The sequence below is a fragment of the Bos grunniens genome, chromosome 25 (genome assembly GCF_055505025.1).
Source record: "Bos grunniens cultivar Pamir isolate PY7600 chromosome 25, Bosgru_T2T1.0, whole genome shotgun sequence".
In the NCBI taxonomy this organism is placed as follows: domain Eukaryota; kingdom Metazoa; phylum Chordata; class Mammalia; order Artiodactyla; family Bovidae; genus Bos; species Bos grunniens.
The window spans coordinates 8792348-8815892 of NC_141189.1; the positions used below are offsets into that span (position 1 = coordinate 8792348).

General features: G+C 49.9%; 1 protein-coding gene across 8 annotated transcripts in view; it reads left to right on the forward strand.

Moving 5' to 3' along the window:
- Positions 1–5220: 5220 nt before the first annotated feature.
- HIP1 (huntingtin interacting protein 1) overlaps positions 5221–23545 on the forward strand; it is a 136417-nt gene continuing 118092 nt past the window's right edge. For 7 of the 8 annotated variants that reach the window (XM_086374499.1, XM_086374494.1, XM_086374492.1 and 4 more), the window contains exon 1: positions 5221–5361. Coding sequence is in view for 7 of the 8 variants with exons in the window: in XM_086374494.1 (XP_086230620.1) it covers positions 5242–5361 (120 nt within the window). In the remaining variant the exon portion in view is untranslated. Of the gene's footprint in view, positions 5362–19177; positions 19235–23545 lie in introns of those variants that run through there. The other variant, XM_086374498.1, reaches the window with a different exon arrangement.

Sequence of the window (23545 nt, forward strand, 5' to 3'; positions counted from 1 at the left end):
CATTTGGGCTTAGTTCCTGTCTCCTTGGTTCCTGACTTGACACAGCCCCTGGCTCCAGTTTCAGATTTTGCCTTAGGCTCCTGAGTCAACCAGGAGAGGTGTCCCCTTCCAGTTTAACTGGCCTAGTCAGGTGCGGGGCATCCTAGACCATTCCTGGTAGGTCTCTGCTGTCTTCTTACTGGTCACCACACTTCTCTTCAATCTATCCTGACTCCCTACAACTCACACACACACACGTACAAAATTAACATTGAGTACTGGCTTGAACATTTCAAGATCTGTCAAAGCCTTTAGACAATAAAGTATAAGTCATTGCTACATAACTAAGGGAAGCTTGCCATCTTGGAGCTTCTATTATGCACCAGCTAGTAATAAACTGAGAATCTGTTTTAACCAACATAAAAAGCACTTATTGGGATATGTTTTGTTGTTTCTATATTTATCAAATATTATGTTTACATTTTCTTAATTTTATTTTCTAAATTAAAAGATCCATAAGGGTGTTAGGGTTAGGGTTTTCTTACTGAAAAAAAGACAAGAATACATCAGGTATGATTCCATTTATATAAAATTCTAGAAAATTCAACTAATTTATGGTGGCAGCAAGCAGATCAGTAATTGCCTAGGCACAGGGGTTTGGGAGGAGGAAAGACCAGACTGGACTTCCCTGGTGGCTCAGTGGTAAAGAACCTGCCTGTCAATGCAGGTACGCAGGTTCGATCTCCGGGTTGGGAAGATCCCCTAGAGAAAGAAGTGACAACTCACTCCAGTATTCTTGCCTGGAAAATCCCATGGACAGAGGAACCTGGCAGGCTGCCCTCTATAGGGTCGCATAGAGTCGGACATGACTTAGCTACTGAGCACGCACGCGGGACTAGATTACAAAGAGACATGAGGAACTCTTTGAGGGTAATGAATATGTTCTTGGTGTGGTGATGTTTTCATGAGTGTATATTTGTATGTCAAAACTCATCAAATTGTATACTTTAAATAGATGCTGTTTCAGATCAGATCAGTCGCTCAGTCGTGTCCGACTCTTTGCGACCCCATGAATCGCAGCACGCCAGGCCTCCCTGTCCATCACCAACTCCCGGATTTCACTCAGACTCACATCCATCGAGTCAGTGATGCCATCCAGCCGTCTCATCCTCTGTCATCCCCTTCTCCTCCTGCCCCCAATCCCTCCCAGCATCAGAGTCTTTTCCATGAGTCAACTCTTCACATGAGGTGGCCAAAGTACTGGAGTTTCAGCTTTAGCATCATTCCCTCCAAAGAAATCCCAGGGCTGATCTCCTTCAGAATGGACTGGTTGGATCTCCTTGCAGTCCAAGGGACTCTCAAGAGTCTTCTCCAACACCACAGTTCAAAAGCATCAATTCTTCGGCGCTCAGCCTTCTTCACAGTCCAACTCTCACATCCATACATGACCACAGGAAAAACCATAGCCTTGACTAGACGAACCTTTGTTGGCAAAGTAATGTCTCTGCTTTTGAAGATGCTATCTAGGTTGGTCATAACTTTCCTTCCAAGGAGTAAGCGTCTTTTAATTTCAGGGCTGCAGTCACCATCTGCAGTGATTTTGGATGTTGTTTAATGTTGATTAATTATATCTCATTAAGCTATCAAAATATGTATACTTGGGCTCCAGGATCCTGTAGGAATAATGTGGTCAGCTTATGTGTTATATAGTATTTGGAGAAGGAAATGGTAGCCCATTCCAGTATTCTTGCCTGGAGAATCCCATGGACAGAGGACCCTGGCAGGCTACAATGCATGGGGTTGCAACAGTCGAACATGACTTAGTGACTAAACCACCATCAACAACCACCACCACCACAAGGTATTCAATCAAATTCAAACTAGATGTGGGGTGGGGAAGATTTCATCAGTTACAGAGAGGCAGGTAATAAGACAACTATGACTCCCACAATGGGTTTCCCAGAGATAGATTCCATATCTGGAAACCAGGCATCCCCAGAACATATAAAACAAGTGGTCCCAACATTGCTTGGAGAGACTGGAGGAACTGAAAGCAGTGAGCAGAGTCTTATCATCTACATCCTGGGGGAGGGTTTCCCTCAACCCTTGGCAAAGGGTTTTGCTGCTGCGGCAAGTGGGAAATCTTATTTTTAACTCACTCTTGTTTCACGGAGGAAGGTAACTCACTTGAGTCTTTCTCCACAGGGTGCCTCCAAACCACAAATTCCCGATTCCTACTCTGATTTATTCTAATAAGAAGTAGGCTGATCCCTTAATCCCTGTTTAAAGGGCCCCTGTTTACTGAAGCTATAAACTCTGGGCAAAGGCTCACAAATCACTCTTTAGCTCGGTCCGGAGCAGGAGGTGGGCAGAATGGACAGAAGGAGGTGACACTGGTATGCAGCCTGTCTGTTTTCCTGGTAGGTACACTCTGGTGAGGGCCCCCTCCACCCCCGTCCCATGCTGGGAGCTCTAGATCTAGCCTCCACTCGTATCTACTCTGCTCTGAGCCTGGAAGGAGGGCGGTACCTGACCCATCACCTTAGCCCTCTTCTTCCAGCTGGGTTTGGCCAGTAGGAGGCGCTAGTAGGAAGTGAAAGGATGGGAGGGATGGAGGTTGGGGTCTTCGGTAACTGATCTTCTACCTTAGGCCACAGTTCTTGTCAGGTGCCTCGTCTCCATGACTAGAGCAAAGCCTGGAAAACTAGGTGCCAGCTAATCTCATCCCAGAGAAAGCCAAGGGGAGCCACTCCAAGGCCTCGCCTCCAAACACAGTCTAAGAGAAGGCAAAACCAATGTGCTTGTGATGCAACTGTAGCCTCAGTGCAGATCCCTCCACCATGGTGGTGGTTTAGTCCCCAAGTCGTGTCCGACTCTTGCGACCCCATGGACTGTAACCTGCCAGACTCCTCTGGCCATGGGATTTCCCAGGCAAGAATACTGGAGTGGGTTGCCGTTCTCTTCTCCAGGGGATCCTCTCAACCCAGAGGTTGAACCTACATTTCCTGCATTGGCCGGTGGATTCTTTACCACTGAGCCCCAGGGAAGAGCCCTCCATCATATGCCAATCCTTCTTCTATAGAAATTCTAGGGCTTCCCTGCTGGTCCAGTAACTAAGACTCAGTGCTCCCAATGCAGGGGGCCCTGATTTGACCCCTTGTCAGGGAACTAGATCCCACATGCCGAAACTAAAGGATCCCGAATGCTGCAACTGAGACCTGGTGCAATCAAATAAAGGAATATTTTTTAGAAAGAAAAAAAAATTCTAATTCTGGCCCCAACACTGCCTCCTCCCTCCCCCTCATTTCCTTTGTCCAAACCTATTCACAGAACCCATCACTTCATGGCAAACAGATGGGGAAACAATGCAAACAGTGACAGACTTTATTTTCTTGGGCTCCAAAATCACTGCAGATGGTGACTGCAGCCATGAAATGAAAGACGCTTGCTCCTTGGAGGAAAAGCTATGACCAACCTAGACAGCATATTAAAAAGCAGAGACATTACTTTGCCAACAAAGGTCCATCTAGTCAAGGCTATGATTTTTCCAGTAGTCACGTATGGATGTGAGAGTTGGACTATAAAGAAAGCTGAGCATCAAAGAATTGATGCTTTTGAACTGTGGTGTTGGAGAAGACTCTTGAGAGTCTCTTGGACTGCAAGGAGCTCCAACCAGTCCATCCTAAGGGAAATCAGTCCTGAATATTCATTGGAAGAACTGATGCTGAAGCTGAAACTTCAATACTTTGGCCACTTGATACGTAGAACTGATTCATTTGAAAAGACCCTGATGCTGGAAAAGATTGAAGGCAGGAGGAGAAGGGGACGACAGAGAATATTGTTGGATGGCATCACCAACTCGATGGACCTGAGTTTGACTAAGCTCTGGGTGATAGACAGGGACGCCTTGCTTGCTGCAGTCCATGGGGTTTCAAAGAGTCCCACCAAACTGAGCGACTGAACTGACTGATTCATAGAACCTCCCACAGGATTGAACTCTCTCCTGGCTTGCTAGTGGAGGCCCTCCTGGGCTCTCACCTACTGCCGGTGTCTCCCCATTGGTTCCCTTCCTTCCCGTCGCCCCCAGAATCCCATCCACACGATGCCAGCTGGCAAAGCCGGCAGAGGCTCCCCGGTGCCTACATAGGCCCACCCCCTCTACTGCTTCTCTATTGAATGTGTGAATTTTTTCAAAAGCTGTTAGTCAAAAAAAAAAAAAAAGTAACGCCTTTCTTTACTTTGAGTTGCAAAAAAGCATTTATTTTTAAAACACCAAAATTGGCATTTGAACAGAAAACTTAACTTTCTTCAGCATCTCGGCTAAGGATCTTACTTCCACCCCCCTCCATCCCCCACACGCCTGTCGTCAGTACCTTGGCTGACGACGGAGCAGGATGGGAGGGGTGTCCCAGAGCCGGGGATAAATATTAAAATGTCCACATGGGTTTCTACCAACGAATACATCCTGACCAGATCCAGAGGGTGAGAGGTTTGGAAAGGTGTCGAGAAGTTTCCACTGACCCAGCCCAGCGCTCCCTGGTCTGCGAACATTACAAAAGGGATGGGCAGGGATTCGGGGCAGGGGCAGGACGAGGGAGAAGGCGGTGGGAGCAGGGTGGGAGCCGCCACCCACGGCGGCCAGGTTTGCGACCCGCTGAGCCAACCTGCACAGGCCCGGCCTCAGGGCAAGCGCATCCTGGGACGCGGGCCGCCGAGCTGGTCCATCGCGCGCGCTCCTGTCTCCGGCCCGAAAAGAGTTAACAGGCCAGTCCCAAGCGGGCCCGGATTCCCTGCGGGAGGCCCAGCTCACCGCCAGCTTGACCCCCGCCCACCAACCAAGCCGGGACCTCGCGGCGCCCGGGGTGGGGTGGGGAAACTGGGAGAGTGCGGCTCGCGGGGAACGCGCGGGTGCAGCCAGGGCGCTCTGGGCGTCGGGGAAGGGGCGGGCTAGGGCAGGTCAGGCCCGCCCCCGCCAGGGGCGGTGGAGGCCGGTGACCGACAGGCCTCCGGGCCCGTCCCGGCGCGCCTGACGGTCCGGAGCGCCCGGCAGGGCAGGGCCGGGGCGGGGGCTCGGGAGAGGGCGGGGGCGGACGGGGAAGCCTCTGGGCGGGGGCGGGGCCTCGGCAGAGTAGCAGCGCTCTCAGCCAATGGGAGGCGGGCGCCTTCCCGTTAGCGCCGGATCCCGGTGGATAGGGAGGGGCGGGCGGCGCCGTGGGGATCCCGGGGCGGCCCAGGGCCCCTGACTCGGCTCCGCGCGGCGACATGGACCGGATGGCCAGCTCCATGAAGCAGGTCCCCAACCCCCTGCCGAAGGTGCTGAGCCGGCGTGGGGTAGGCGCGGGGATGGAGGCGGCGGAGCGGGAGAGCTTTGAGCGGACTCAGGTGAGGACCGGGGCGGGGTGGGGGGGACACCCCGGGTCGTGCACGGCTGGGGCATCCCGCAGTGTCTTGGAGGGGACTCGAAGGGAGTAGGGATCTTGCAGGCCCAGGGAAGGACGGAGCACGGGGGCATCTGTGTGGTGGTCAGGGCGATCCGGGAAGGTCGGGGACCCCGGGGGCATCCCGGCTGGCCTGGGGGAGAGGGCAGGGCGGCTCCGAGCAGCTGGCACGATCCGCGCGGCGCGACCGACTGGAGCCGGTCCCAGCAGGGCATGGCAGGGGTCACGGGGGCGGTGAGAGGGGAAGGAACGGGAAAAGGGGGCCGAATGGAAGGGGTGCCCCTAGGCTGGGAAAGGTCCCTGGGGTGGGGGCCACAGGGGGGTCGCATTTGTGGCAGCGGAGAGTGGGGCGCTGAGTCGGGAATGTGAAGGCTGGGGCGCCCTGTCCTCTCCGCTCGATCACTTCAGGACTACGTTGACATTCCCCCCATCCCTAGCATCCCCTTCCTTGTGCCTCTAGCTTGGCTCACACCACCCCCCAGCTGTCGGCCTCGGAGGACCGGACTGAAGGGGTCTGAGCCGGGAGGAAGGAATTTAGGAAATGCGGTGTGTGGCCGAGTTTGGAAGATGACCGGGGGCTGGAGGAGGGGGCCGGCCCAAGGACAGAAATTGAGGCTCTTGGACCAGTGGCCCCGAGTCTGGTCAAGTTGAGTTGTCCCGGGGTGCCCAGAACCCTGAATCGGGGTTTTGATTTCATCCCCCCAAATGTGCCTGACAGCTAATAGGCAGCCTGCCCTATTTGTCCAGCCTGAGCAGGGCTAGGGGCCAAAATTCCTCACTGTCATCAACAAAAAGCCACAATCCATTTTTACCTCCGAGTTTTAATGCCTGGTGTATTGATTGGACTGAATAAAGCTGACATGTTTATGGTGTTCATCGGCTCGTTTGTATGCAAAATCCATTTCACAGGGCATAGCACTTCTTTTAATCCTACTGCCAAAGTTGTATGGGCAGGTTTGTTCCTGACTCGTGCTCACTCTTGCTCTTGGAGTGGAACCTTTGAAGATCCAGGGGGCTTCCGCTGCCAGAAGCTGGTTCTGCTGTTCTATTCTGCTCCCCATCCCCCCCTCCCCAAACTTAGTACCATGTGAGGGAAGGGCAGTGGGGTTTTAGATAAAGATTGTGAGGTCCTGATTGAGTGTTCTATGTAGGGAATCTTGCAAAGAAGAAAGGTTTTCATGAAAACCCAGGGGACTTCCTTCTCTTCTTTTTCCAGGCACCTCTGGCCCTTTGCAGGTTTGTCTGGGTGGTGTAAAGTAGGCAGTGTCCCCTCCCTAGGTCATCATCCTACCCCACATGTGATGGGAGAGAAGGCTCTTTACTTCTCTCTCCCAGGGTCTGGCTGGGTTTAAGCTTTATTTTCTGACTCTGTGGATTGGACCCCAGAAAGGAAGGAAGATACTTGTCTGCTATGGGCATTATGCCCTCGTCTAGCTGTCTGGGCACATAAGGCTTCTTGCTCCAGGAAACAGTGTAAATCTTTCTTGTAATGGACAAGGAAAATAAATGGTAATTCATTCCTTCTAGAGTCTCCAGTAAAAACTGGAGCGATAGAGAAATACACATAAGAGTTTGACCCATTATAGTGATGGAAATTAGGTTTGTGAAAGTTTCTCTAGCTATCCAGGGACGTCCCAACAAGGAGAGTCTAGGTCAGTGTTAGGTAGTATCTTACATTCTGTGGGACACTGATAATTGGCCAGATTTGAGCTAGTGGCTTGTGTGTGTGTATGTGTGTGTGTGTGTCTGTAAGGGAGGTAGAATGAATCAAGAAAAGAGTTTCTCTGTTGTTGAAACTATTAGGGGAATAAGAGAGTGAAGAAAAGGAAAGAGAATAATCCTAAAACCTCACCTTAGTCAATCTGCAAAAATGTGTATTGTTTAATGGCTACTTATCCAATGTATGGGTGTGCTAGTCACTCAGCTGTGTCTGAATCTTTGCGACCCCATGGACTGCAGCCTGCCAGGCTCCTCTGTCCACAGAATTCTCCAGGCAAGAATTCTGGAATGGGTAGCCATTCCCTTCTCCAGGAGATCTTCCCAACCCAGGGATTGAACCCGGGTCTCCCTCATTGCAGGCAGATTCTTTACTGTCTGAGCCGTATAAACATGAGTTAGAAAAAAAATTTAATGAGTTAAGAGAGCATGAGAATCAGTGAAGGCAGACTGATGATTGTAACTGATTATGTGTTTGGCACTGTTCTGAGTACTTTATTATATCACCTTCTTTAATCTCAGTAAAGTGCTGTGTGGTGATATTGACAAGGACCTATGAGGTGAGTATCAACCACATTTTACCTGGAGAAAATTGAGGCACAGAGAAGTTAAGTAACTTGCCCAAGGTCACACAGCATGTCGTGATCCCAACCTTTAACCGCATCTCTGTGTGGCCTCTGAGTACTGGGCAGAGCACTGGAATGGGAGCTGGAAGAGGCTGAAGTCTGATAGCCGGGCACATGGAGGGGCTGTGTGGCCCCAGGCAAGTTTTCCAACTTTTCTTAGCCTTGGGTTCCTTATTGCAAAATTGGGATACTACTTACCTCACAGGTTGATTGTGGGAGACTCGATTAAATGATATACATGGAGGCATTTTGTAAACTGGGGAGCAGTGTGGTGGTGATGATTGCTATAATCTGAGGGGGGAGGGGACCAGAAAAAGGCCAAGTACTGGGGCAGGCTGTGATGAACTGGTCAGTAGAGGGACACAAGTGTTCCTGGTTAATGCAGTGATTACCAGGAGTGATTGCTTCAAGTCCAGGCTGCCAGGGTGCGAAGCGAGTGGGAGCCCTCCGAGGTCTGAACCCCATCCTTCAGCCTGAGTGGGCACTTGCTGGGTAGGGAGGAGGGATGGGGCATTCCAGGAGAGAAGGTATGGTCCGGAGGCGGGTGTGAATGAGATTCATCAGTTAAGGTGGACAGAGCAGAATCGGCTCCTCCCACCTCCAAACGCCTTGCGCCTTGCACCTGCTCCCTGTCCTGTCCCCGTTTCCCTGTGACCCCAGCACCCCGTGAGCTTCCTGAGGGCGGGACGGTGTCTCGCTCTAACTTCTGTCCTCATGTGCCCGGGGCTGGTGTTAGTGGTGAAGTGACGGTAGTCTTGGGTCCAAAGTGAAGGGTTGGCCCCGGCTGGTATGCCTGGCCTGGATGGGGAACTAAGCTCTGGGCCACAGGGCACATCTGTAATTACTTGATGTTCTTTCTTAATGGCCCCCAGTTCCCTCCTGGTCCTGCTTTGTCTCTGCACTGTCAGCCGGTGGCCCTGCCCCAGGCCCCTCCAAGGACTCTGAGTTCCCTGCTTTCCTTCTGGTCGGGTTTGTGCTCCAGCTGTCTGTGCCCTCAGACCAGACTTGTTTTCCCACCGGTTGTCAGCCTCTTCCAGGAAGCCTTCCCTCCTCAACTCTCCTGGGATCATCCTTCTATTTCATGTGATCACTGTCCCTGCCAGCCCCCGGCTCCAGCTAGACCCCCGGTGTGCCCCCCACTCAGCCCATCACCAGCACCCTTCAGGCTCTGGGGACATAAAAAGCAGTTCTTGCCCTCAAAAAAGCTACAGTAATAATGATACGTAGCCTGGAGCACTTTACAGTTTATAAAGCTTTAGCACTGTTGGGACTGCACTGTGGTTGGGTGTTATCACCCTCATTGTATGGATGAGAGCTTGGTAACTTGCCCAGGACTGCCAGTTGGTGAATGAAAGGGTCAGAATTCAAACCCGAGACTCGGGGTTCTAGGCCCTGGTTCTAGGTCTCAGGCCTTGTCCACCACACTGTCCTTATATCAGCCAAGAGGGCGATTCTGGAATGAATCAGGAGGGTTGCCACTCACAGACAAAATGTCCTGTCTGTATTTACTTAGCTGGCAAATGGTTTTCTCCATGGTTTGCTTGTTTTTTCAACATCCTCTTAGTGAGTACATACTGTGAAGGGGACGCAGAGATGAGTAAGATAAAGAGACTGGCCCCAGAGGAGCTCATGAGTCAGCGGGGAGGTGGACCGGCCACAGCGGGCCTCCTCCAAGGGGGACAGAGGACCCACGGCGCCGGCAGCACTGGAGCCAGTAGCAGGGCAGGACCTGCTGCATCAGAGCCTATATTTCAACCAGACACGGAAGTTTGAGCTGCTGCACTCTGTGGCAGCTGAGTGCTGGGATCAGAAGAGAGCACAGGGCTCTGGAAACACAGAGGAAGGGACAAACCCTTAGTCACACTCTCTTGGATGGAGCCCACGACAGAGTAAAAGATGCTAACCAATCATATAATGAGAAGAGCCAGGAGACAGAAACAAATATTTGTAAAGGGCTTGCTGGGTCCTCGGGACTTGCTAGGTGATTTATAGCCATTATCTTATTTGATAGCTCAGGCTCAGAGAGGCCAAATGACTTTTCCAAGGTCACACAGCAAGCGAATAGACCAGCCAGGGCTTCAGAAGCAGATGGCAAGGCCTCTTCTCCACGTTTACATCATCTGCCATCTTGAACATGATCTTCAGCAGACGCTCAGCCTTCAGTTCACCAGCTGAAATATTTTGGGGTTGGGCTGGAGGGATCAGTGGTTCTTAGACCTGGCTACACCGAAATCTCTTCTAACATAAAAGATTCTGTATACTGTCCCCTGCTTGCTCCCTTAGTCAGTACTGAAAACTAGAAAGGATGCTGAGAGCTTTCTTTGGCTCTGTGGTTTTGTTCTCTTCTGGTTTCCTCCCAATGATACTAATGAGAAAAGCCAGCATCGATCACACTTACTCTGTGCAAATATAGAGGCCTTGCACAGACCTCCCCTTTTAATCGTTACAAAAAACTTACAGATTATGAAGTGTTAGTCACTCAGTCACATCCGACTCTTTTGCGGCCCCATGGACTATAGCCTGCCAGGCTCCTCTGTCCATGAAATTCTCCAGGTAAGAATACTGGAGTGGTTGCCATTCCCTTCTCCAGGGGAATCTTCCCAACCCGGGGGGTCGAACCGGGTCTCCTGCATTGCAGCCAGATTCTTTACTGTCTGAGCCACCAGGACCCCACCCTGTTTTATAGATGAGGCAGTTGAGGTTGAGAGGCTTAATAACCAGCTCAAGGCTCTGAAGTGAGTAAATCACAGAGCTGGGACTCAAAGCCAGGAAGATCGGCCCGCGAGCCTGGTTTTTCCGACTGCCAGCCCTGTGGCACTGCCTGGGCCCCTCTGGCTCTCGTCCGTCTTCCTCCCCTTGGGGAAACTTGGGATCCCCAAGTCTCTGTCCTCACCCCACTTCTCTTTTACCTCCTGTCCACTTCCTCTGCCCTCATTTCCATCTGATGGTTTCTGTTCTCACCCCCATGACACCGACTTCCTGGCTTCCGTGACCACTTCCCATTGGACATCTGCTCCCTGATAAACCACTCATGCCCCAAACTCCACTTGGGCCTCCCCAGCCTGTGAACACCTGAGCCCTGCTGCCATGACTCCCATCGTCTCCCAGGATCCGCCGGGAGCCCTCCCTGCCTCTTGCCTGCTCTTGCCCGCTCTTGCCCGGAGCCCTCCCTGCCTCTTGCCCACTCTGCCACACTGTATTCTATGATGTTTCTCCTATCCTTCCCTCCTTGGCTTATCGCTGTCCCTACCCTATTTCCTCTTGCCTGCATCTTTGTAATCCCATCCTTCCTGCCCCCTCAAAGAGCCTGATGACTGGTGGATTGTCCCTAATGCCCAGCACTGCCCGTATAACTCGCTCTTTCCAAAAACCTGTGCTGGCTGCCCAGAGACCCTGCAGGGTGTGGTGCCTTCGGGGTCCCTAACCCCTGTCCTCTGCAGGCCTTAATTTACAGAGCATCCTCCACCAGGGAGCTCCTGTCATCTGGTTCAGGTGTGCAGGGGCCATTCCCTACTGTGTGTCTCTCCTGTTCATCTATGCTCACATCTTGGCTTCCCTTCCACACTGGAAGTTCTTTTTTTTCCCCCAGTATTTATTTATTTGGCTGCACCGAGTCTTAGTTTTGACATAGGGGATCTTAGTTCCCCGACCAGAGATCGAACCCGGGCCCCCTGCATTGGGAGTGTGGAATCTTAGCTACTGGACCAGCAGGCAAGTCCTAAGACTGGAAGCTCTTGAGGGCAGGGTCTGAGTCTTAGCGGGCCCTTGCATGAGGCAGGCACTGGGGCCTGTTTGCCAAACATGTGAATGTACAGCAGTCAGAGGATCTACAGCAGCCTGGGGCCGTAGGCAGGCCTCTGCTTGCAGAACGCTTTTCTTTGCACATTTCGGAGGTTCCCTCTCTGTCTCCTTCAGTTTCCCTGATAATTGTATCTCACTAGATGACTGCCCTGTGTGCCAGGCCTGGGCACCCAGGGTACCGTGGAAGTACATCACTCAGCTCCTGAGAGCTTGGTTGGAGAGTTCACTCAGGAAAGAGCCTGATGGGGCTGGAAACAGAATTAAGGCTCACGGGTAATGATTTGAATTTCCATCAAGTTCAGACACTTGATAAACATTCCCAAACCGTGGTCTTGGACTTCCCGGGACTTCATTCTGCTTCAGGTCAGATCTTTCTGAGCTAGAAGAGGTTACCAGGAAGGGAGAGAATCCGGCCTGGTGTCCTGGGCCCCTGGACGTGGCCAAGGGCAGTGGCCTCTGTGCAGGCGCTGGAGTTTGGGGCAGAGCATAAAAGAGTTTAGGATGATTGTGGGAACAGGAAGTCTGGGGATGTTAGGATGAGTACAGGAACAGGAAGTCTGGCTCTGCCCCTGCATCTCATTGCAAAATGAGGAGGCTGGAAAAGATTTCTGAGGGTCCTTCCAGGTCTCAAATATTTCAGCTTTAAAAAAATATATATTTCAGCTTTTAGAACTCCTGTAAGCAACCTTTCACATTAAGATCAGGACACTTGTTTCTTCTGAGCTGTCAACTGCTGCCTTGAAAGGGGTTCCCAAATGCCCCCTGTTTGTGGGATGGGGCTCGGGTACCAGTGATGTGGGGCTCACGAAAGGATGGTGCTGCTCCTTAGGAAGGGATGGGGTGTGTCCGTGTGGTCCAGGAGAGAAGATTCCCAGCCCCACTTGGGCTCTGAAAGAGTTGCTTGCTCACAAGGCACTGATGAGGCTCGTTTTATGCTCCCCATCTGCGGACCCACTAATTCCACTACCTCAGGACCAAGTGTGCAGGGGGCCTGGGTGGGGTGCGGGGCGTAGCCTGGCGCGGCAGCACCATGGGCCAGCGGCCAGGGCTTCTCCCGCATCCAGAAGGGTTGGTGGCCTGGAGAGGTGCCCACCTGGGAAAGGGAACTTGTCAGCCCCACCTCTTGGCAGGATGGTGACTGCTTCCTGTTTTCCTGTCTGGGCAGGCAGGGAGGAGCCCTGTTCCCAGCTGTGGGCAGTGAAGTTTGACGCTGGGGGGAGAGGGCTGGGGACCCAAGGTGTCGTCTGGCACAGCCTGTGGGGGAGAGAGCACGCATCTTCTTGGATCTGAAAGGCTGCGCTTTACTGCCACCTCTGCTATTAGTGCTCAGAGAGCCCAGGAAGCTGGGCTATTCAGGAAGCCAGTGTGGCCAGTCACTTCTTTTAACCACCACTGTGTGAAGTTTTCAAAGTACATTTACAAGTAACCTCTTTTCAGCCACGGAGCAACCAGGCAGTAGGTAATTTTGGTCAGTTCTCAAGGCATGGACACTGAAGCCCAAAGAGCGTCTGTGGCTTGCCCAGGAGCACCCAGGAAGTGGCTGAGGAGCTGAGGCTGGAACCGGGTGGGTCTGATCTCAGATTGTACACTTTGTTTTCCAAACTCCTAAAGCTGAAGCCTGACCAGGGCTGGTAACTTCAAAAAAGTACAGAGGTGTTTTTTTGTTTTTTTTTTTTAACTCCCTAGATTTTGTTTCAATTTATTTATTTGGACATTTGAAATTCCTCCCAGAAGATATTTTGCAATACATCACATCCCAAAGACAGAGGAGCCTGGTGGGCTACAGTCCATAGGGTCGCAAAGAGTTGGACATGATTGAGTGACTAAGCATAGCACAACATAACTGTCAGATAGAGTAGGAAATGGCAACACACTCCAGTGTTCTTGCCTGGAGGATTCCACGGATAAAGGAGCCTGGCGGGCTACAGTCCATAGAGTCACAGAGGGTCGGATAGGACTGAGCACAGCACAGCACAGCACTGTCAGAAAAGCCTGTATCCAGAATATGTTTAAAAAAAGGAAAACCAGAAAGGACAACCCAATAGAGAAACAAGCAGGAGGAACTTCACAAAAGAGGATAAGCAAATAGCCAATAAACATATAAAAAGGTGGACAACTTTGTTAGTAAGCAGGGAGGTAAAAATTGAAATTACATTGAGATATTGCTATATGCCCATCAGGATGAAAGAAATGAAAATGGGGAAAAAATTCACAGTGCCAAGTGTCAGCAAGCATGTGAAGCAATGAACGCGCTCCTGGACTGCTGATGGGCCGGACACTGGGGCAGCTGTACTTCAAAGCAGCCTGGTTGTCTCTCTGGTCAAAGCTATGGTTTTTCCAGTAGTCATGTATGGATGTGAGCATAGCACCATAAAGAAGGCTGAGCATCGAAGTACTGATTCTTTTGAACTGTGGTGTTGGAGAAGACTCTTGAGAGTCCCTTGCACTGCAAGGAGATCCAACCAGTCCATCCTAACCTGAATATTCATTGGAAGGACTGATGCTGAAACTGAAGCTCCAATGGCCACCTGATGTGAAGAGCCAACTCATTGGAAAAGACCCTGATGCTGGGAAGGATTGAAGGTGAAAAAAGAGGGTGGCGGAGGATGAGATGGCTGGACAGCATCACTGAGTCATGGACATGAGTCTGAGCAAACTCCGGGAGATAGTGAAGGACAGGGGAGCCTGCAAAAGAGGTGGACACCACTTAGTGACTGAACAACAACAGCATTAAAGATTAGCACACTCAGTAACCCACCAAGTCCACACCAAGCAATATGCCCAACAGAAATGTATGCCCACACACCAAAAGGTATTCATAGAAGAGTATTATTCATAATCATGTTGTGTAATAACCCCAAACTAGAAACAACTCAGGAGCTCATCAGCAGTAGATGGATAAGTAAATCGTGATCTTGTCTCTCATGGGACTACTGTACAGCAGTGAAAATAAACAAACTATAGCTACCCTCAACAGCATGGGGCACTCTTTTTTTTTTCTGATAGGGACCATTTATTTTGAAGTCTTCATTGAATGTGTCACAATATTGCTTCTGCTTTATGTTTTGTTTTTTGGCTATGAGACATATGGGATCTTAGCTGCCCAACCAGGGATCGAACCTGCATCCCCTGCATTGGAAGACGAAGTCTTAACCACTGGACCACCAGGGTTAAGTCACAACATGACTCTTACAAACATAATGTTGGGGGCGGGGGGAGAGACGGACACTCAAAGGACAACTGTGAAGATTTCCATTTATATTAAGTTCAAAAAACAGGCAAAGCAAAACTGGAACTTAGGGGTGCTTGCATAGATGATAAAACTGTAAAGACAAAAGGGACTGATTATTCTAAGAGCCCAGATAAAGGTCACCTCTGAGTGCAGGAGAGATGAGTGAGGGGGAGGGTGTTCAGAGCAGGGGCACTTCTGTGGTTCTGCCATGCATCTGTGTCCTGGCCTGGATGGTGGTTTATGATAATTCATTAAGCTGTACTTTTTCGCTTCATGCAGTTCTCTCTATTTATATATTTCAGAATACAAAAGATTATAAAAAGCCTCTTTCCAGGGAGTAGGAGACTGTCTCGTGGAGGCTAAGTAAGAACCTGCCATTTAGATATCCACCCACCCTTTGAGGTCTCTCTCAAACACAGCCTCCCCCGTGAAAGTGCCTCTGACGCTGCCCTAGAGCTGGGAAGTGTTTGATTTATGAATCATGCGTCTACAAGCTGCACACTCTGAGTGCTGCTGTAACACGGAGCGGGGTGGGTGACACCTATCATTAGGCCACACTTAGCATGGTGCCCTCGGCTCCCGTTGACGTGTGTCTTGTGTCTCCCTCCCTCAGTAGCAGACAGGTGCTCGTTCCTCACTCATCTTTTGGTGAGTTGCCCCAGTGTCTTGCAGAAGGCTTTACACCAGCCCCAGCTCAGGATGTCTGTTAAATATGAAATATATTAGAAGTTCTCAAAGGAGAGAATGAGAGAAGAAAGTATGTCTCTAAGCTCAAAAGAAAGCACATTTGAATAAACCAAAGACCCAGATGGTAGGCACAGAACCTCAGACTTGGCTCCTGCTCCAAAGATTTAGATCAAGCCAGACATGATGAAGGAGAAGAGGAGGAGAGGAGGGCGTCAGAGGATGAGATGGCATCACCAGTGCAATGGACATGAACTTGGACAAACTTCTGGAGATGATGAGGGACAGAAAGGCCTGGCATGCTGCGGTCCATAGCGTTGCAAGGAGTCGGACACACTGGGCGACTGAACAACAAGGCGTGATGAGCCACTGTGAGAACCTGGGAGCTTGAGGAGTGTCACCTGGGCACACGGCAGAGATGCTGACCTAACAGTGGCTCTTTTGAGGTCTCTGTCTGGCTGCGTGGTCCCGCGGCCAGCCCCTGGTGACTGCTCTGTGAGTTAGCGCGTCTTACCTAGGCTGCCACGTGCCCCTCTCCCGTACTGGCCTGGATGCATATTCCTTCTCTGGTCTTCCTTGGATCTGGCTTAACTGATGCTATATTCTTCCCTCTCATTTCCCATAATCCATCAGAAAGATACACAGGCGTGAGTGCTGTGGTTTCCTCTCTGAGCAAGATCAGCTTCCCTTGGAGTCACAGGTGAGCCCAGGGCTCTCCCTCTCCAGGGTTAGCATGTGTGTGCTCATTTGCTCAGTCATGTTCAACTCTTTGCCACCCCGTGGACTGTAGCCCACTAGGCTCCTCTGTCCCTGGGATTCTCCAGGCAAGAATACTGGAGTGGGTTACCGTTTCCTACTCCAGGGGATCTTCCTGACCCAGGGATCAAACCCACATCTTTTGGGTCTCCTGCATTGGCGGGAGGATTCTTTACCACTTGAGCCACCTGGGAAGTTTCCAAAAAGATACACGTCGAGTGCCTTTTCTTTGTCCCCTCAAGTTCCTGGTACAGCGTCTGGCCCTGAGCAACTCTCGATACAGGTTTGTGGAATGAAGGATAAAATCTTTTTGGTGAAGGACTGAGTGAGCATCAGCCATTTTTGGTCCCAGTTCTGAACTGTGAACCCTGATTTACAGTCCCTGAATCTGGGATCACATGAGCATAATTGGAGCCACCCAGAGGGACCCTGGAAACCTCGTCCCTTTGATGTAACTGTGGGTGGTCCTTGGGGACTTCCTGTTGATTGCCATCTCCCTGACTCATGCCTGGAAGTGACTTGCCATCTCCTGCTTCCCTTGAGATCCTTATTCCAGGATGGGACCTCCCTGTGCAGCCGAGGTCCTGTTACTGCTAAGAAAAATCTAACACAAGCAATGAAAAAAGAAAGAAGGAAGGAAGGGAAGGAAAACCCTGTCCATCTAAACCTGGACTCCACCTCCTGCCACAGACCTGCTCATTCTTCTTTGTTCTCAGTTTCAGAGAAACTCAGTTTACAAACCATCCCAGGCCATTCCACTTGGAATTGTCCCACTCATTCTAAGAGACCCCTCTCTTCTGCATGGACCTCTCCAGCTAGTCATCGAGTCCTACTCTTCTTGTCTCCTTGACTGCGTCTCACATCACCCCGACTTCTCCGCCACCCTGCCTGAGTTCAGGCCTTCATCTCAAGACTTAGCTATTTATTGCACGGCCCACCTGGCCCTCCTGCCCTCCAGTCTTGACTGTCATAAGTTCTGCCCTTGCCTTGGCTGCCAGAGTTGGGTTTTAAGAGGTCCAAGTATTTATATCACTCCAGATTTTAAAAACCTCTGTTATGTGTAACTCTAAGCTGAAACCCAAGCTTGTTGGCATGACACAGAGCCAGGCTTTGCCAGCCTTAATGTCCAGCCACCGCCGCCAAGCACCTTAGAGTGCTCCCAGCATGACCCAGGCTTCTCCACTCCTGGGTTTTTCCAGGTGGCAGCCTTCTCGTCTGACCAGAACGCCTCTCCCATTTTATCCACCTGCCAAACTCTTCCCATCTGGTAAGTCCCACCTTCACGGCCACTCCTGTGGAAAGTCCCCCTCCCTTCTCCAAGCAGATTTAGTGAATGGTATTTCTCTTCGTCAGTCTTCCCAGGTGGCACTAGAGGTAAATACCCACCTGCCAATGCAGGTGATATAAGAGACATGAGTTCAATCCCTGAGTTGGGAAGATCCCTTGGAGGAGAGCGTGGCAACCCACTCCAGTATTGTTGCCTGGAGAATCCCTTGGACAGAGGAGCCTGGTGGGCTACAATCCATAGGGTCACCAAGAGTCAGACACAACTGAAGCGACTTAGCACGCATACACTTGTGTCTGTTCTGTGTTAGCATGTTTATCTGGGTGTCTGTCCCACACTGGACCATGAGCTCCCCTATAGCTTAGCTCTGCACCCCGTGCACAGGATTCAGCACCCAGAAGGACCTTGGGAGATGTTTATTGAGTGAACTAATGATGCATTTTAAGGACCTGATTGTGTTTGATTGTTGTTGCAACAGAAGAGGGAAGGGGCCCAATTCTCACCCAGAGCAGGTACTCCCCACCAAAGTGAATGCATTTGATCTGTGTCATGTTGACCTGAAACGAAAGTTTTGGCAACACTGTTCAGATAAATGTGAGCATGTTTTAGGAGTGGAGACTTCAGTGGGAGGGACAGAGGTGGTTCTTTGTGCAGCCACAGTACACACCTGGATGGGAACTAGGAGCCAGGATTCCTGGTTTATGTTCTACTGGCGGGCTGACTGGTGTTCCTTCTGCATCTCAGAAGTGTGATGTAGCAGGTAGAAAATGCCCCCACCATCAGCATAGCCATATCTTCCGTTACATGGCAAAAGGGACTCTGTAGATGTAATTAAGGACCTCAAGATATGGAAAGAAGGGACTTGCCTAGCTGTTCAGTGGTCAAGACTCCCTTTTTCTAATGCGGGGGGCGTGGGTTCAATCCCTAGTCAGGGAGCTAATATGCAACATACTGCATGGCATGGCCAAGAAAAAAAAAGAAACAGGAGCCTGGAGTGTCCAAGTGGGCCAGTCTGATCACATGCCCTTAAAAGCAGAGAATCTTCTCTTGACTGCCAAGTGGAAGGGAGACATGGCAGAAGGGAAAGCCAGAGGAATTCCAAATGGGAGAAGGATTCAACTTGCCACTGCTGGCTCTGATCGGGAGGGGCCCACATGCAAGGGCCCAAGGGACCCTCTCGGAGCTCAGAGTGGCCCCTAGCTGACACAGCAAGGACTCGGGGACCTCAGGTATTAAACAGCAAGGAATTGGATCCTACCAACTACTGGAATAACCTTCAAAGTGAAATCTCCCCAGAGCTCCCAGTAAGGAATGTAGCCCTGCTGACACCTTGATTTTTAGCCCAGTGAGATCTTACTGGCCTTCTGACCTACAGAACTGTGAGATGATAAACAGGTGTGGTTTTTAGCTGTTCAGTTTGTGATAGTTTTTTTACGGCAGCGATAAAAGCTAATCCAAGATGGTATTAATAACAGGTAACTCGCGCTACAGCAAGAAGCCCAGTGGAACCCAAAGAGGCCACCCTTTAAACCTCCAGGGACACTTGTTATTTCATCCGTGCTTTCTGTGGCCATAGAGAAAACTTTGGATTTCCACACTTGGCGCTTATTCACAGACATTTTCTCCTGGAAAAACAATTCAGCAGCCTGTTCAAAACATTCTTTCCTGCTGGGCCATGGAGTTCTCTGGTGCAGTTCCAAGTTTGAAGATCATAGGTGTAAGTTACTTAACCTTAAAATTTTTTTTTGTTTTTGATCAAGTAAGTGCTGTGCTATTTAAAAAAACAAAAACAAAAACTCAGGTGGGAAATCCCAGAGTTACTATAGGATCCTGATGGTGTCTGCACTCGAGGGAGCTGACTGAAAGTCAGGAAGCGCAGGCGGGAATAAATGCAGGGCTTCCCTCAGGGTGGGCCTGCCCTGTCCTGAGACTTACTTAGGTTCACTGGTGGTTTGGAATGTTCCCCAAACTCTGGGCTTAGTCCCCGATGGGTCAGCAGGTAAAGAATCCGCCTGCAGTGTAGGAGACACAGGTTTTGATCCCTGGGTCAGGAAGGTCCCCTGGAGGAGGAAATGGCAACTCACTCTAGTATTCTTGCCTGGGAAATCCCATGGACAGAGGAGCCTGGTGGGCTCTAGTCCAAGGGGTCGCAAAGAGTCAGACACGACTGAGCACAGGGCCCATTGTAGCAAAGTTAATCTCTTCATTTTGATGATTTTTTCTAGGGTTATATAAGATGTTAGTTAATATAAGGGGAAGCCAGGCAAAGATGTACGGGAACTCTGTACTATTTTTGCAATTCTTCTGAAAGTCTAAAATTATCTCAAACTAAAATGTTAAAAAAAAAAAAAAGAATGGCATGTTGCTTGGCAAATGTTAGGGCTGAGTAAATGTACATTCCACTGCTCCCTTGGGTCATCATGGGGACCCTGGAGACCCCACAGACGGAGGGATGGGACAGTGGGGTCTGAGGAGGGAAAGTGTGGAGAGTCTGGGCTGCATCAGGGGAGGCAGCAGGGCGGGGTGCCTTCTCCAAAGAAGACCTGCTCGGAGCTCCCCCCTCCCCTGCCCCGGCCCAGGTCTCAGAGGGAGAAATGGCCGTGGAGGACCCTGTCTGTGGTCTCGCAGATGCGCTGCTGCCAGCCTCCACCTGCTGCAGTCAGACAAGCTTAGCTCCAGTTCCAGTTTGGTTACTTATCATGGGAAGGGGGTGAGGCTTGGGAAAGCTCCCAGTGCATGGGATAATGTACTGACATCTGGGCTCAGTGAGGGATTTGAATGGGAGGGCCCAGATCAGTAGCCAGTGCCAGTGGTGGCTTCCCCTCCTGGGAAACCGTCTCGATTGGCCCCCACAGAAGAGCCCATCACCCTGCAGGGCCCCCGCACCAGTTGCTTTGTGTCCCTAAGGACCCTCTCTAGGGATGCCCTTCTGAGTCTCATGGTTCGTATGTCTTGTTGGCCCCATGACTTAGAGCTTGTGCAAACCATAGGATTTGCCTATAGGGAAATGTACAAATCATTGGGTGAGCAAGTGAATGAATGGGTGAACAAGTGAGTAAATGAATGAGTGAACCAGTGAATGAGTGGAATGGGTGAGTGAATGAGTGAGTAAATGGTTGAGTGAGTGAATGAGTAAACACATCTCCCTCCTGCCCCTCTGAAAGAGGACAGTATTTACTATATATGATTATTGGCCCAAATGCTTGCCCGGTGTCAGGCTGTCCTCTGGGATGACTCTGGGAGTGTTCAGACCAAGCACCCTTTTATTAGGCTTTTTCTCCTTCTCTCTTGGGTGCCAGTCACCTCTCCAGAAAAAGCAGTCAACTCCTATCTTACACTGTTTGAACATCTCCAGCTCTGACGCTGTTTGTCAGTGCTTTGGAATTCTCCAGGCCTCTCTCCTTGTTGCTGAGAACTTTTTGCCACAGGAAATCAGGCTCATTTTAAGGGCCAAACAGTAACTAAATATAGCCTCCTGGCATAGATATTTAAAGAGCTGTGTTGGTGATGTTATGTCTGAACAAAGAAGAAGGAGAAAATAACTTTTTTTCTTGATAGAAAAGTGAAGTTATATCAGATTTTCTGTGGGTCCGCAGGGAGCCGAGTGCCCTGGGGGGTGTCAGTGTCTTAATTATGGAATCACCAGCTTAGGGCTTGGGGTTTAGATTTCTGTTGCCAGCCAGTCATTTCTTGATAATTCCTTCTCCTCTCCATTTAAAAATACCTCCTGCCCTGGTAAATTACCTTGGACAAGTGTGACCTCCCTGCCACGCCCAGGGGCAGGGAGGGGGCAGTGCACAGGGAGGTGTAAGAAATGCTCTGCCCACCCCAACTCCACCCCCCGGGACCGCAGGGGCCTAAGTGGAGAGCCCACCCAAGTGCTGGTTGACCAGATGACAGAAGTGGAAGGAGTGGGATGGGACCCTGGGATCTTTATTTGGTGAAAAGCAGAGTTTAGAGAACGCTTCCTGCCTCAGAGAAAGGTCTGGACTGAAACTCCACTCACACTGGTCGGGTCCCCGATGGCGTGGGATGGGGCTTCCGTGGGGGCTAACTGCATCCCACCTCTTCTTTCCTCTGGCTTCCACCTCGGGCTCATCAGGTGGTCAGGATAACATCAAGACTATAAAGCTTCAGCGGTGATGCTTTGTTTTTTTGTTTGGTTTGGTTTTGCAAATGTTCCTTTTGGAGTATATAAACAGAACTATTCTGGGAAGTTCTTCTGAACTTACACCTCTTTCTGTAAGAAGCTCTGTGCAGTGGGCTCTCATAGTCTTTATATGTGTGAAGATGTCTGTATTTCACCATCCTTTCCCCCCCATCCTGTTATAAACAAGATTTTATCAATATGTACCTGTTTGGTGGTCAGTACGCAAACATCAGTTCTGAGGCTAGTATTAAAAAGCCTACACAATGGAGCTACCAAACTGCCAAAGAATTACTCAGCCTCTGTTCCAGCTTAAAATTTAGAAACTCTTTATCCATAAGTAGAGGACACCAGAGCTCAGAATCTTCAAATATTGCTAACTTGTAAGCCTTTTGTGAGGAATGTCCTGATAACACAGGATATGATGTCTTTCACATTCTATCCACAGCACATTAACAGGTATGGGGAAATTCTGGACCTTCACTTGCATGATATTGCCACAGAGAGTGTGCAGTTCTGATAAGGAGACAAAAAGACCATATAGAAGACACAGAGGTGATATAGTAGGGAAAAACACAATTATGAAAAATGGATCATTTAAATGACTGTCATTTGGGCTGTGTATATTTCAGGGGATTTGAATAATGCCCTTCACAGTCTATGGAATGTTAAGTTTACATCTAACAAACCTCCCAACATTCCACTAATTTCTGGTCTTGCTGAGATTAACCAGCACACAACTTTTACCTCTTAAAAAGGTGGTTGCACTTTTGTATTTAAAGATGTATTTAGGACTTTCTCAGTGGTCCAGTGGCTAAGACTCTGTGCTGCCAATGCAGGGGGCCTGGATTTGATCTCTGGTCAGGAAACTAGATCCCACATGCCACAACATGCCACAAGAGTTTGCATTCTGCAACTAAAAAGATCCAGCTGCAATGAAGATCAAAAACGCATGCTGCAGCTAAGGCCCCGTACGGCCAGATAAATAAATACGAAAGAAAGATGTATTCAAACAAGGGATATGGTGGGATTCCAAGCTTCTTAAAAATATGTTTCCAGAATTCCAGAAAACTTGCCATTTCTACAATAGTTACGCAATTTGCTTCTTGGAGTTGTAGGAGAAAGGTTTCTAAGAACCACCACTAAGACTGTCTAAGACTGCCTTGTTTCCCACCACTTTGGAGCCTAAAATATCTTCATTTTCAGATTCTGGCTCTGCTGTTAAGTCTCCTTTAGTCTCTACTTGATGATCCTCCTCTGCCCATTTTCTTTTGCTCCCTTTTCCTCTTTTGTTGAGACTTTTTTAGCCAGAAGATTTATCCTTTCCTATAGCCTTTTTTTTTTTTTTTTTTTGCCTAAGATTCCATTTTTTTCCAAAGCCAGATTAGGTGACTATTTGCTGGTATTTTGGGTGTTTCTCCTTAGTGCCCATTCAGCAGAATTGGCTTTTATTCTTGGTATCTTGGCTGCAAGTGGTGCCTGTGGACACGGTGGGGCAGGGGTGCTGGGCCAGATACCTGTGGGTGCCCTGGAGAGACATTCCCAGAGCCAGGAGCCTGATCATTCCTCCTCCTGCTACCTGAGCTGCTGGGATATAAGATGGAAGTGGAATAACAGATAGAACAGGATTAGATTAGTTATTTTCTTCAGTGCTCTGAAGCTGCTAGTCTGTTGTCTTCAGACAGTTAACCTAATTGTCAATCCCCTGTGGATAATCTCCCTTTTCTCTCTGACAGCTTTCAGGATTCTTTCTTTTTAATGTGGTGCACTCTGTACACTGGCATTTTAGTTTATTGTTCTTGGGACTTGTGTTAGCTTTTACTCTAATTCTGGATGTCTTAGCCATTATCTCTTGGAGATTTTTGCCTCTGACTTTTACCT